This window comes from Phodopus roborovskii, unplaced genomic scaffold (assembly GCF_943737965.1).
Source record: "Phodopus roborovskii unplaced genomic scaffold, PHOROB, whole genome shotgun sequence".
NCBI classification, from domain to species: Eukaryota; Metazoa; Chordata; class Mammalia; order Rodentia; family Cricetidae; genus Phodopus; species Phodopus roborovskii.
In genome coordinates, this window is record NW_026126586.1 from 165,029 (window position 1) to 178,432 (window position 13,404).

Genomic DNA, 13,404 nt, shown 5'->3' on the forward strand with positions numbered 1-13,404 from the left:
GGGGGACAGGTTTTGAGATCTACTATGCTCAAGTTACAAAGTTGCTTCCTGTTGCTTACTGATCAAGATGTAGAACTCTGAGCTCCTTCTCCAGCACCATGTCTGCCTGCATGCTGCCTTGCCTCTCACATGCTTCACAGTGTGTAAGCCTGACCCAATGAAATGTTTTCCTTTATGAGTTGCTATGGTCATGTGTCTCTTCACAGCACTAGAAACACTAAGACAGAAGTGGCAGTACACACTCAGGAGGCTGGGGCAGGCAGACATCTGTGAGTTTGAGGCAAGTGTGGTCTATATAGTGAATTCAAAGACAGCCAGAAAATACAAACAAAAATAAAATAAGAACAGGTTTGCTGTATGAAATGCAGAGAACTCTCCTGGGAAGTGAGAGTCCTTCCTCTCAGGACTCTTTCTCTGATGTTCATGATTTTGGCTCTAAAGTAGGCTTTAGCATTTTCTCCACAACCTCAGACCCTGGGATAAAGGAAAACCTCACAAGCAACACACCCTCTTACTTTGGGAAATGTGTGAGGATTAGCGTGCGCTTCTCAAGAGGCAATTTGTCTTTTTCCTGCCTGGCTTGCTCCAAGAGTTGTCGTCTCATGATGGTGAAGACTGAGCGAAGCAATGTTCTCCCAAACACCTTTGTGGTTTCATACCGAGGTAGGCTGTCACAGAACTGGGGTACATTACAATAGCACAACCACCTGTAAGAAGAGCAGATAAGTGCCATCAGTGGTCCACCAAGTCCCAGTCATCCAAAACACCCAATCACAGAGACCTAGATGATGGAGCTTAGCAGAAAGAACTAGGCCTTTGATGACAGCCAACAAGATCACTACCAGGTAGTGCACCTGGGATGAGAGCAGCTGGCCCTTATACACACACCTGTGACTCCACCCATGTGGGACTCCTCCCATTCTGTCATCATGCAGGAAACCTGAAATCCAATACTGTCAACATGGAAATATTACATTCTCCCATGCCCAGTTCCTTGCCTATAAAACAGGGACAAGTCATAGCTAATTCACTGGATTTTCTATGGTATGAGATAGCATGTTTAAGGTACAGAATGAAATTATAGTTCAGGAGCTATGGCCTACAAACCCAGCACTCTGAATGCTGAAGTGGATGAGTACTGAAGATTGTGCCCAACATTCCTGCATGCCTACAGGGAAACGCCTAAGGGCCATGGAAGAAAATTTGTACCTAACTCATTGAACACCAAGGGAAGTATGGCCACCTGCCTGGGTCACTGAATCTTGGGAATTCAAAAATGCAGCATAATCAGATGTGCTGTGTGGTATAATACTTTCACTGGTTCATGTAAAGTAAGATTGATAGATCACATCAATTAGAAAACATATTCATCTGTTACTATTTTTAATAATAGTAAGCATTTGAAAAATGCACATAATATCAAATCTAAGTGGCCTAAATGACCTTGTCTAATTGCAGAGAGTTTAGAAATGACTGCTTTCTATAAATTATTTGGTAGGTATAATATATTTTAATAGTATAAAGTACTTAATTTATGTTTAAATTAAAGAAGGAAGTATGTATATAAAGCAAGGTTTGGGACATAGCTCAGAGGGTACAGTTTTCTTAACACAAGCAAGGCCCTGGGCTTGATCCCCAGAACTGAAAAGAAAAAAAAAAAAATACATAAACTGTATAAGTGGTAAAGAAAGAGGAAAAGCAACAGAGACATTCCCATTCATAAGATCACTCAAGGGAAGTCACATGCTGCCTGACAGCCAAAGTTCCATCCCGAGACCCAGATGGGAGAAGGAAAGAACCAATTCCTACACACTACATAAATATAATGTAATAGAAATAAATAAATACCTATGAAGCTAGGCATGATAGCCCAGAACTCAGGTGGCTAAGGTAGGAGTACCACTAAAGTTTGAAGCCAATCTGGGCTAGCTAAATATTAACACTGTTCCCTTACACACACACACACACACACACACACACACACACTTTTCTTTCTTATGATATATGAATGAGTGAATGAAAAACATGAATGAATTGCCTAGGCAACACTCTTTTACCACTGAAGCTGTGGGGAGAAGGTAAAGAGTTTTAAGACTATTTAAAACCCAGTCAAGTGTAGGAAGTAGTAAGCTTTGAACAACTGTTGCCTATGAATACTCTGTGGAGGATGGGAAAGGAACCAGGCTTCCTTGATCTGACCACAGGTCTGCAGTGAGCTGCCAATAGGGGCCATCTGATTTGGAAAACTCCTTCCAACACTGATGCTAGAGAATGAAAAGAATCAAAAACAGCCCTGTGTCAGCAGACACAGACCGCATCTCGCAGGAACAGCAACAAGCACAAATCATGGGAGTCCCAGAATGCAGCTCTAAACTAGAAAAACACCTTTGGAATGTGTCATTTTGCAAACCATCCTCTCTGTCCTCCCTTTAGTGAGGCCACCACATGCAAGGTGAAAGAAGATGGAAATGAGCAGCAAATCACTGGGCACATCTGTGATCTCGGGTTTTTGTTTTTGTTTTTTCACTTCATCCTGTACCTAACCCCCATACTACAGAATGGGTAGTAGCAATGGAGCAGTAATGTTTCACTTTGGAGAAAGACTTTCATGACCATACACACCTATAATTTCCCTTATCTGGAAGGGTAAGGCAGGAAGGTAGCAGGTTCAACACTAGTCTAAGCTACACAGGGAAGTGGGAATGGACAGAAGGATGGAAAGAGAGAAGATGGGAGAAAAGAAGAAAGAGGCTTTTTGCTTGCTCCCCGTCCCATAGTCATACTCTATGATCTAGCCTGGCCTTCAACTCACAGCAATCCTGCTAGCTCATATACCTGGGTACTGGGGTTACAGGAAACTAAGAAAAAGTATTACAGACAAATTTCCCTCATGAACAATGCTGCAAAAACTTATTAAAATACTGGCAAATTGAATCCAAGAAAATGTGGTGTACTACTCAGCGTAATAAAACAATGACATCTTATAGAAGCAGATGCAGAGATCCAGAGCTAAGCCCTAGGTCCAGCTCCCAGAGTCAAGTCAAAGAAAGGGAGAAGTGACAATATGAGCAAAGGAGTCAAAACCATTTTGGGGATACCCACAAAGACAGCTGACCCGAGCTACTGAGAGCTCACCCACTGACTCTGGACTGACATCTTTGGAATCAGACTCCTGAATGCAGGTGACAATGGGTGGACTGTTTATAAGGCCACTGATAATGGTCCAAGATCTATCCCTAGTATATGAACTGGCTTTTTGGAGCTCATTCCCTATGGAGAGATACTTTGCTCAGCCTAGACACAGGGGCAGACTTCACTGACTCCCCATGGAAGGCCATACCCTCTGAGGAGTGGACAGGGGTGGGGGAGGGGAAAGTAAGGGAAGAGGGATGAGGAGAGGGAGGTAGAACTTGGATTTATATATAAAATTAAAAATAAAAATTAATTAATTAAAAAAAGGAGTTGCAGTGGTCATAGGGTCTCTTCCAGCAACAGAACCATAACTAAGACAGAAAGAGCATCTGGGGATGAGAGGAGCTGGTGATAAACCTTAGTAATCAGAAGTCCAACTCCTTGTAACTCTGATTATCCTGACACTATTTATGATTTGACATTAAAATACAAGAAAACAGGGCCAGAGTTATAACACAGTTTGTACATTGCTTGCCTTGCATGCAGGCCCAGAATTCAGTCCTCAATACTGCATAAACCAGGCTTGATAACCTTCATAACGTAACACACTTTTAATCAAAGTAACTGGGAATTTTCCACATTGATCATATAGATAGATGGCAATATTTTTTTCTTTTGTTATGTTTTGGTTTGTTTGTTGTTTATTGAGACATAGTTTCTCTATGTAGCAGTCCTGGCTATCCCAGAACTCACTTTGTAGACCAGGCTAGTCTCAAATTCTGCCTCTGGATTTCTTGGATTAAAGATGTATATCACTACGCCCGGCATAGATAGCTATACTTTTAGTGTTCTTACTATCTCAACTCCTCAGAGTTTCATGCAGGCTTGTCTTGAACTCAAAAGCCTCCTGCTCCAGTCTCCTGAGTACTGGAGTTAAAAGCATGCACCACTGGGAGGTTCATTTTCCCCATATCTGTGTGGTTCTGACTTACATGACAGCCAGCTGATACTCTATGAAGGTGGCATTTCTGTTACAAGGATGGCAGGTAATAAATACAATAAAAATTTTAGTTGTGTTTTTTTTTTTTTTTGTTAGTTTGTTTGTTTGTTTGAAATAGTCTCTCTTTGTAGTCCTGGCTGGCCTGGAACTAGCTAAATGGTAGAGACTGGCTTCAAACTCAGAGATCCATTTACCTCCCAAGAACTGGGATTAAAGGAGTATGCTACCAGGACTGGCTAAGTTGAAATTTAAATCTTGAAATATTTTTTTCTTTTATTCATAATGGTAACAAACAACACTGTTAAATCTGCTTCATTTAGTTTGTATATTTAGGTAGGGTCTCCTGTAGCTTAATCTGGCCTTGAACTCCTGATCCTCCTTGTTTTTACATGCTGAGGACTAAAATTACAGGTGTGTGTTGCCACAGGTTGTTTTTTGGTTTTTTTTATTATTATTATTGAATAAAGCTTTACAGGTTACTCTGAAACAAGTACCATCATCTCTGAATCCAGTATCGCTAAAGAAAATACCATTTTGCCACATTTCCAAGCTAATGTTATATTCAATGAGTATGGGGCTTCTTATTTTAGCTCCCAACTTTGCTGGGTTCTTCTCCCCACTTGGCTTTCTTCATCAAAGGACATGATAGAAAATGCAGGGAGTTGAGTGAATCTACCTTCATTTCCTGATATTATGAATAGAGGCTCTTGGTCTAGAAATGAACAGGTCCCAGTGCATGTGGGAACTTGGGCTGCCTCCACCTTTGCCTGTAGGCTATGGATGATGAGCACCAAAAGGTTCCTCTGCTGTTTCTATCAGATGCCATCACAGCTTCAAAGATCACATTCAAATACTCACTATAGACACAATTTTTTGGGGGCTACCAGCTCACAAAAAATGACATGGAGCCTTATTAATTTTGAAAGCTTGACCTATAGCTTAGACTTGGCCCACTAGCACTTACAATTTAAATTAACACATTTATTTTAATACATGTTTTGCCTCATGGAATTTTACCTCTCTTCCACCTTGCACCTCCTGTTTTCTCTGGCATCTCTCCCTCACCTAAATTCATCTCCTCTCCTTCTCCTGTGACCAGAAGTCCCACTTAAACTCTTCCTGCCTGGCTATTGGCCATTCAGCTCTTTATTAAACCACTCAGAAAGTGCCTTGGCAAAGACACATGTTCACAGTGTACAAAGAGATTATTCCACATTTCCCCTTTATGTCTAAATAAAAGAAAAAAAACTTTCAACTCTAATATAATAAAATTATAAACAATAAGAACAATTCTCAGATAAAAATTATATTCACAATGTCCAGGTCATCTGCATGTGACAAATTCAGAGAAAACATTCCATTATCTATCCAATCTTGGTGGCTCCAAAGTTTTATTCCTTGAAGAATTCACTTCTTATCCTAACTTGTATTAGGTCTATTTCTTTAGACCTCAAACTATTTTCTTAAACTTCAAAACATTTTCTTAGATAAACAATATAAGCTTTTATGTCTCTCAGCCTTGTACACTTTACACCTCTTTTGTGGGTATCTTTTTTTTTTTTTTAATTTAGTAACAAAGGCAACTATAACAACTATTTCATCTTCAACTCCATCAGGGACCCAAGAAGGATATACTATTACTTGAGTAAATAGGGAGTGCAACTTTCACCACTATAGAAATGACAGCAACAACTGGCTACCTGGACAGTCCAAAGGCTCCTCCACAGCCTACAGGCCTAGAGTTCTGACAAACATTTCTGTGAAGCAGGAAATTTGAAGGATTGTACCACCTTGCCTTGGCAAAGTTTGGCAATCTTATTCCTTTGTGTTCTGCTTGTCCAGTTTGTACAGTATGCTGTCAGCAGTCAAAACAGCTTGCCCAAATGGCTAGCTTTGTCAAAATGAAAGTAAATTCCATGTTGAGGTCCTTTAGTGCCCATTATACTTTTATGAAGTAGACAGGTACTGCCAGGAGCAGATGTGTCTCACTGTCATAAAAAAACCTTAGGTTATTAAAACATCTTAAATGTAGGACTCTGAACTGTTTGGAGACCACCTATCTATCTACAATACATCAGTTTAACTGTGAAAACATCCCTAACATAACTACAAGTTTGATTGTCATAAATGATTAACTGTTAACCTGTCTTTCTTATTATCTGATGGGGAAGGTCCTTCTGTATGTAGTTAATATGTTTCTCTTACTGGTTGATGAATAAAACACTAACTGGACAGTAGCCAGGAAGGAAGTATAGACAAGCTACCAGACAAGGAGAATTCTGAAGAGAGGATACAGAAAGAAGACGCCAGGGAGACAACATGTAGCTACCGGAAAGATAGGATGCAGGACATTTTCCAGTAAGTCAAGACCACATGGAAAGACAAAGATTAATAGAAATAGGTTAATAATTAAGTAAGCTATTGGCCAAACAGTTCTTAATCAATATAAGCCTCTGTGTATTTACTTGGGACTAAAAGGCTGCAGGATCAGGTAAAATAGAAATGTCCATCTTCAGTTATCCTTAATAGCTTTCAAAGACTAGAACTTTACAGTATATGTTTAAATGAGCTGCATAGATATAATGCCTTGAATAAGAACAGAAACATATACAGTATAACAAAAATAACCTTAAATTTGTATCAATATATGAAAATACCTTAAATAAAAGTAGAAACATATATAGCATAACAAAAATAACCCTATATTTATAGTAATGTAAAAAAATCTTAAAACAAGGGTATAAACATATATTTATATATAGTACAACAAAAATAACCCTAAATTTGTATCAATATACAAAATCCATATCAATGTAAAATATTTGAGATTAATAGTTTTTTGTTTTTTGGTTTTTAAAGGTCGTTATTGGTTTGGGGTTTTTGGTTTGTTTGTTTGTTTTCTTCCAAAGTAGATTCAATGATTTACCCTTTCATCCTATTATTTCTATATCCCCCCTTTTCTATTCAGAACAGGATCCCTGAATCTAATTTCCTTTGTTTGGTGCCCTCCCTGACTATGTCCAATAACAACTGTAAGCAACCCTACCAAATGATGACAAACCACCATCATATGACCAAAAATCATCCACCCCATGTGGATGTTGTGATCTTATAATCAGTTCCTGTTTTCTGGGGAGTGATGGCATCTTTAGGGGACCCTGAAAAAAAATTGAAATAAATATATGGAATGCTTCAATGAATGAATGTGTGTCATCATTGCATAGTGGCCATGTTAATCTTCTCTGTATCGTTCCAGTTGAAGCGTATGTGCTACTGAGGACACTCTTGTTCAGTTCTCCATTATTCTTGTTTATCATATAGCTACACAATCCCCAGATTGGCAGACTGTGTTTTAGACAGCACTGTGTATGGGTGCAAATAACTCCCAAAATCTTCTCTGCATCTGTTTTATGCAAGACAGCAGTGCAAATTCCCACAGAATATAACTTCATGAAAGAAGGAACTGCATCAGGGAAGAAGAGATGGGTCCACAGCTCACAGAGGTAGAGAAAGAGACAATCCCTAGGCTCACTTGGAACTTGCTATTCCCTAAGTATCTATTAATATGTTCTACTCATTTCTTGATAGTTCCCAATGCCACCCTCTATTCTTTACTTTTATTTTTTTGTTTGTTCGTTTATTGAAAACAGGGTTACTCTGTGTAGCCCTGGTTGTCCTGAAACTCACTCTGTAGGTCAGGCTGTCTTGAACTCAGAGATCTGCCTGCCTCTGCCTCCTGACTGCTGCCATCAAAGGTGTGTGCCACAACACCTTGTTTTATTTTGTTTTCTAAAATATGGCAATGTCTCTCATGTTGCTTTTACACTTAATTATTTCCCTCTTCACTCCCTTCTACTCTAAACTCTCCTCTTAAAGACAAAGCTTCTTTCTATGTAGTCTATAGTCCAGGTTGGCCTGGGACTCACAGTCCTCCAGCCTCTGCTTCCTGAGTACATAGAATCACGGGTGTGCATACACACAGTACCTCTTCTTTTAATTATCTGATTTGTTTTTGTTTTTGTTTTGTTTTGTTTGGTCTCTCTCTCTCTCTCTCTTTTTTTTTTAATTGATGAACTTGAATTTTCTTCTGTAAGAACTACAAAGACAGGCTTGGTGATGTACAGCTGCCATCTCAGAATTCATGACACTGAACAGAGAATCCTATGTTAAAAACCAGCCTGGGATATAGTGAGTTCAAGGCTATCTGGGTTACATGTGCCCTCTCTCAAACAAACACACACAGTAAGAATGTCATGACATAAGATAAAATGGATAATCCTGGCGAAGGATGCTTAAATGAAGATAAATGAAGGTCTTTTATTTTGTATACTGAATGTGCCAAATGGTTTGTTTTCTAATTTACCCTTCATGTCTAGTTTGTTCAGTTTGTTATGTGATTTTATACCCTTCTCATTAAAATTAACACAAAAGGGTTAATTATTTGTAAAATACAATCGATACATTAGCTCTTACATTTTTTTCTTCCTTTGAGGCAGGTTCTCATTTATATAGCTCTGATTGACCTGAACTCACTAATGTAGACCAGGCTGCCTACCAAGTGTTGGAATTAAAGGTGTATGCCACTGGCATATAAATGAGATAGTAGCCACATTGAAGAAATAAAAAGTACAAGTTCAAATAATGTTATTTAGTTTAATATATCCAAAATACTATCAGGGCCAGTGAGATGGCTCAATGGGTAACAGTACATGCATCTAAAACTGGGGACTAGGTCACATCCCTCTGTATCACACACTAGAAGGAGAGAACAAATCCCTACAAGTTGCTTTCTTACCTCCACACAAGTGGCACGGCAGTGAAAAAATAAACAAATAAATAAATAGCTGATTTTAAAAAACAAGCTAAGAACTTGAACATTAAACTACACAGGGACGTTCTCTGAGTTGGTGGAATCACCATAATAACTGGACTTCCCTGCAGAGGCAAATAGTAATTTCATGTTTGGAGCCAAAGTACAGTATCTCAGCTCAATTACCTTGTGTAGTTCTCCTTGTATCCAGAGATGTCATCATTGGGAGACCGTAGTCTCCGCTGAGATGGAGCTTCTAGGTGCCAGTAGTTGATTCGGTTCAGAAACATCTTGGCCAGCTCTACTGTTGTCTGCCTCTCTTTTGATGGCAAATGACTAAACTTGTACTGTACAAAGTTGTTCACACCCTGAAGAGAATGGAAGGAAACATGCTCATGTAGCCATATAACCACACTAACACTGAACACACCCAGTTATCTCAGTAGTTATTAGCAAAAGAAAAGACAATTCTCAGTCCACAAACATGTCTTCCCTTCCCTTCAAAATAAACAGTACTGCCAGGGGAAATCTCCCCTCTGGTCACAGTGGTAGAAAAAGTAACAAAACAGACTGATTCTGTTACCACTTCAATCCTGGAGCATCAAAAGAGAAATTCATGGACACAGATGAAAAGGGCCAAAACCCCTTAAATGAGAAAACATGCAGAATGAGATTCTTGGATAAATGTTTCTATCTGTGAAATTTTTAAAACTTTGCTACCTGATCCTTCATTAAACTAAACACTAAAATATATACCTTTATTAACACTGTTTTAGTTTTAGCTAGGATATCAGAGGAAGAAAAAACATGCAAAAATGTGCACTTTCCCAAGAGAATTGTAGATTAATCTAAATTTTCTATAGAATATTCTCATCTCATCACAAAAAAAAAAAAAAAAAAAAAAGAACTCTTATTAGTTTAGAATCAACATGAAACTTACTTTCAGTGGTGGCACACACCTTGAATCCCAGCACTCAGGAGGCAAAGGCAGGCAGGTTTCTGAGTTTGAGACCATCCTGGCCTACATAGTGAGTTCCACAGAGAAACCCTGTGATGGGAGATGTCATTCTGTAAATATGTTTCTCGTATTGGTTAAAGAATAACGTACTGTTGGCCAATAGGAAAGCAAGACAGGTGGGACTAGAAGACAAGGAGGATTTGAGAAGTAGTAGGGAGGAGATTCAAAATTTAGGACCAAGAGAACAGAGGTCCCTATCCTCTCTCTGGTAAGATAAGACCACGTGGAAATACTCAGATTAATAGAAGTTAATATTTAAGACGGAGCTAGCCAATAAGTAATACTAGTAACAGGCCAACAGCATTATATCTAATTCAGCCTCTCTGTGTGTTATTTGAGGCTGTGGGACCAGGCCTGCTCGTAACAACCCTGACTCAAAATAAAGGAAGAAGGAAGGAAGGAAGGAAGGAAGGAAGAAAGGAAGGAAGGAGAGGAAGAAGAGAAAAGCAAAGAAAAATCTGTTCTCTCGGAAAACTAACTTACAAAAATGTTCATTTATTTATAAAGACTCTGGTATAATTTTGGGATGATTAGCTCTGTCAACTTGATACTAGAGTCACCTGGGGAAGGAGACCCAAAGAGTGACTGTTTACATTGGGTTGACCTTTGGGCACATCTTCAAGGGGTGGTCATAATCGAGTTTATTGATATGGGATGAACTAAAGGTGGCACCATCCCCTATGACTGAGGGGCTGATCTTTATAAGAGTAGAGAAGCCAAGCCCTTATGCATCCATTTCTCTCTTCTCTTGACTGTGAATATAATCTAATGAGCTTTGTGGAGCTCCTGCCATGTGACTTCCCTGCTATGAAAGACAATAACCTGGATTGTAAGCCTAATAAAACCCCTTTCTCCTCTGAAACTACGTTTTTAAAAAGTATTTTATCACAGCAACAGAAACAAAGCTAGAATGACAATTAACTGACCACCCCCCCCCCATACAATGTTTTCTACATCATTAATGAATGCCTTCTCTCTTCAATGGGCTTTTCAGACAATGCCGAATAAAACACAATGACTTAATTTTAAAACATCAAGAGCAAAAACAAGGCACATTTTATGAATTCCTACCAACTACATGTTTTATGCATTTTCCCCTACATACAGAGTGGAGTTTAAGTGCCAATACACTAAGACAAAAGCCATATTATTTATTCAAGTGAGCATGACTGTGGGAGTCAGAGTGTCCTAGGTGATTCCACAATCTTTGTGTTAACACCTTAAGTTGGGTGGGATGGATGCAAGACCTATGGAGAAATGTGGAAGCAAGCTCAGAAGTTCTCAAGCTAGAGTGTAGTTTAACAGTGTATGCTGACTCTTCACAAGGTTCCAGGTGTGAGCCCCAGCACACAAAAACTTGGAGGGGCCTTTCAGCCTCAAGTTCATTTAAAGAGATCCTCAAAAACATTTACCTGTTCAATACTGGGCTTTTCAAACGGGGGCTTCTTCTCCAATGAGCCTTCAACCACAGGTTTTCCTCTTTGTAAAATAGACTTTCTCAAGAGCTGCAAAGAAATCATTTTTTTTTAACAAACTTTAGTTTGAAAGGCTTTTTATGGTATGCTTCTGGGTATGTGGTTTATAGTTTTGGTTTTCTGAGACAGGGTCTTCTCTATGTAGTCCAGGCTGATCTTATACTCATGACCTTTGTCATCCTTAGCTTCCCAAATGATAGAATTATTAGTATTTACCAACATAACTGGCACTTGAAACGCACACACACACACACACAGAGAGAGAGAGAGAGAGAGACCATACCACACATACCACACCACACAAGGTCTAGCAGTTACCACCTCACATGACTTTGCTTAAAGTCTATATTCTACTTAGTCACATAAGAACTAACCTAGACTGCATAGAAAGACCTAGTCAAAAGAAAAGAAAGGAAAAAAGAAAAGAAAAAGGGATGGTTGGAAGACAAAACTGTGATGTGGCCATCTTGGATTCTGATTTCCGAAGCAAGTATGTCTGTGCTGTTGTTTGAAGATGCAGGGGTTGGGGGAAGGGAGCAGGGACCACAGTGCTATGACCCAGGGTAATAAGGGTAATACTGCAAGCCACATGACTACAGGATAGAAAGTCTACCAGCACCTTCACTTGGCAGAGCAGCAAAAGCTGCAGGGGGCACTTGCTCTGAGAGAAACAGCAGCTGCAGCTATGCAGTCCTTGTTCTCCCTCAACTAAGATCTTTCTCCAAAGCAGAAACAGCTTGAATCTGCCCAGATGCAAGCAGATGACTCAAACCTCACAGCCATGTCTGCAAGTTGCCACCTGACGGGCCCAACATGATGACATAGTGTGAATCAATCCCCCACCCACCCCATCTGTGAATATCCCAGTAGTACCCTAAAACTTTAGAAAAAAAAATGAATTCTCCTTGTCCCTCTGTCTTCTATTTACCCCCAATCCCTCAGTTAATATAAAATAAGAGGAAGGAAGGAAGGAAGGAAGGAAGGAACGAAGGAACGAAGGATCACAGAGCAAATGTTTAGAAGACAAAAACTACAAGAATTTCTGGAGAGAATCCCAGCAGACACACAAAGAGGGAATTTCATGGCTAACTCAGCTCTCTGTGTCACGCAAAACAAGCTGAGGCTAAAATACAGCTCAATAAAGGACTTGTCTGGTACATACAGCCCTGGTTTCAATCCCCAGTACCACAAGGAATAAAAACTAAAATTAAAAATAAATGTAAGTTAAGCATAGTTGTTCTTATTAAAAGAAGAAAGTTTTGTAGTATATGTCTTGCACTCATGTGATAAACAGACATACATGCAAGCCAAACACTCACACATAAAAAAAAAGCACTATAGAGAAAGAGAGCAACCAGGGAGGGGAGGTTAGTTGGTTTCATAAAAATCTATGGAAATAACTAGGCATGGGGGCCTGTGCTTGTAACCCCAGGACAAGAGTGACGAGACAGAAGATTGTGAGTTCACATTCAGTCTGGAAATCTCAGAGACAGTATTTCAAAACTAATCTTGTAAAACAAAACAAACAAACAAAGTGAATCCTGAAAGAAAATACAGACATTGGCACACGTTTCCTGGCCATGCCTTCTGCTTTGGTATATTTCCTAACATTTTTGCAAGGGTTGTGCAATACAATGTCATCTGCAAAGAAGCACAGGTGGTTCACTTCCTTGTGTGTGTCTTTATAAGATGCTGAACCCAAATGCTCACCATGGAGCCATCTCTCCAGTCCCAGTGCTCATGTTTTAATTGTTCTTCTGCCACCTCCTTTAGGAATCTGGTTTTGGCAAATTGCCCCATCAGCACCTGTGAACAGCTGTTTGTTGGGAGGAAAGGCACAAAAAGCAGCAACTCCAGGGAGTGGCAGCAATAATCAGTGACATCAAAGATGTCCCCAGAAGCAAAAGAACCTCAGCTTGGCTTCCTTCTGTTGACACCTCCATCCAGGCTCTACCTGGAAGGCCAGTGC

The 13,404-nt window shown here is 39.6% G+C and overlaps 1 protein-coding gene and 1 non-coding gene across 7 annotated transcripts in view; both read right to left on the reverse strand.

Annotated features, from left to right (window-relative positions):
- Kat2b (lysine acetyltransferase 2B) overlaps positions 1-13,404 on the reverse strand; it is a 95,646-nt gene that overhangs the window by 34,259 nt on the left and 47,983 nt on the right. For all 6 annotated transcript variants that reach the window (XM_051204204.1, XM_051204203.1, XM_051204206.1 and 3 more), the window contains exons 4-6: positions 11,373-11,465; positions 9,129-9,310; positions 516-707 (exon numbers count right to left, since the gene is read on the reverse strand). In XM_051204204.1, the coding sequence (XP_051060161.1) occupies positions 516-707; positions 9,129-9,310; positions 11,373-11,465 (467 nt within the window). The remainder of the gene's footprint in view (positions 1-515; positions 708-9,128; positions 9,311-11,372; positions 11,466-13,404) is intronic.
- On the reverse strand, positions 7,309-7,415 carry LOC127236522 (U6 spliceosomal RNA). The gene has a single exon (XR_007835779.1). It is a non-coding gene; the product is annotated as a U6 spliceosomal RNA (small nuclear RNA).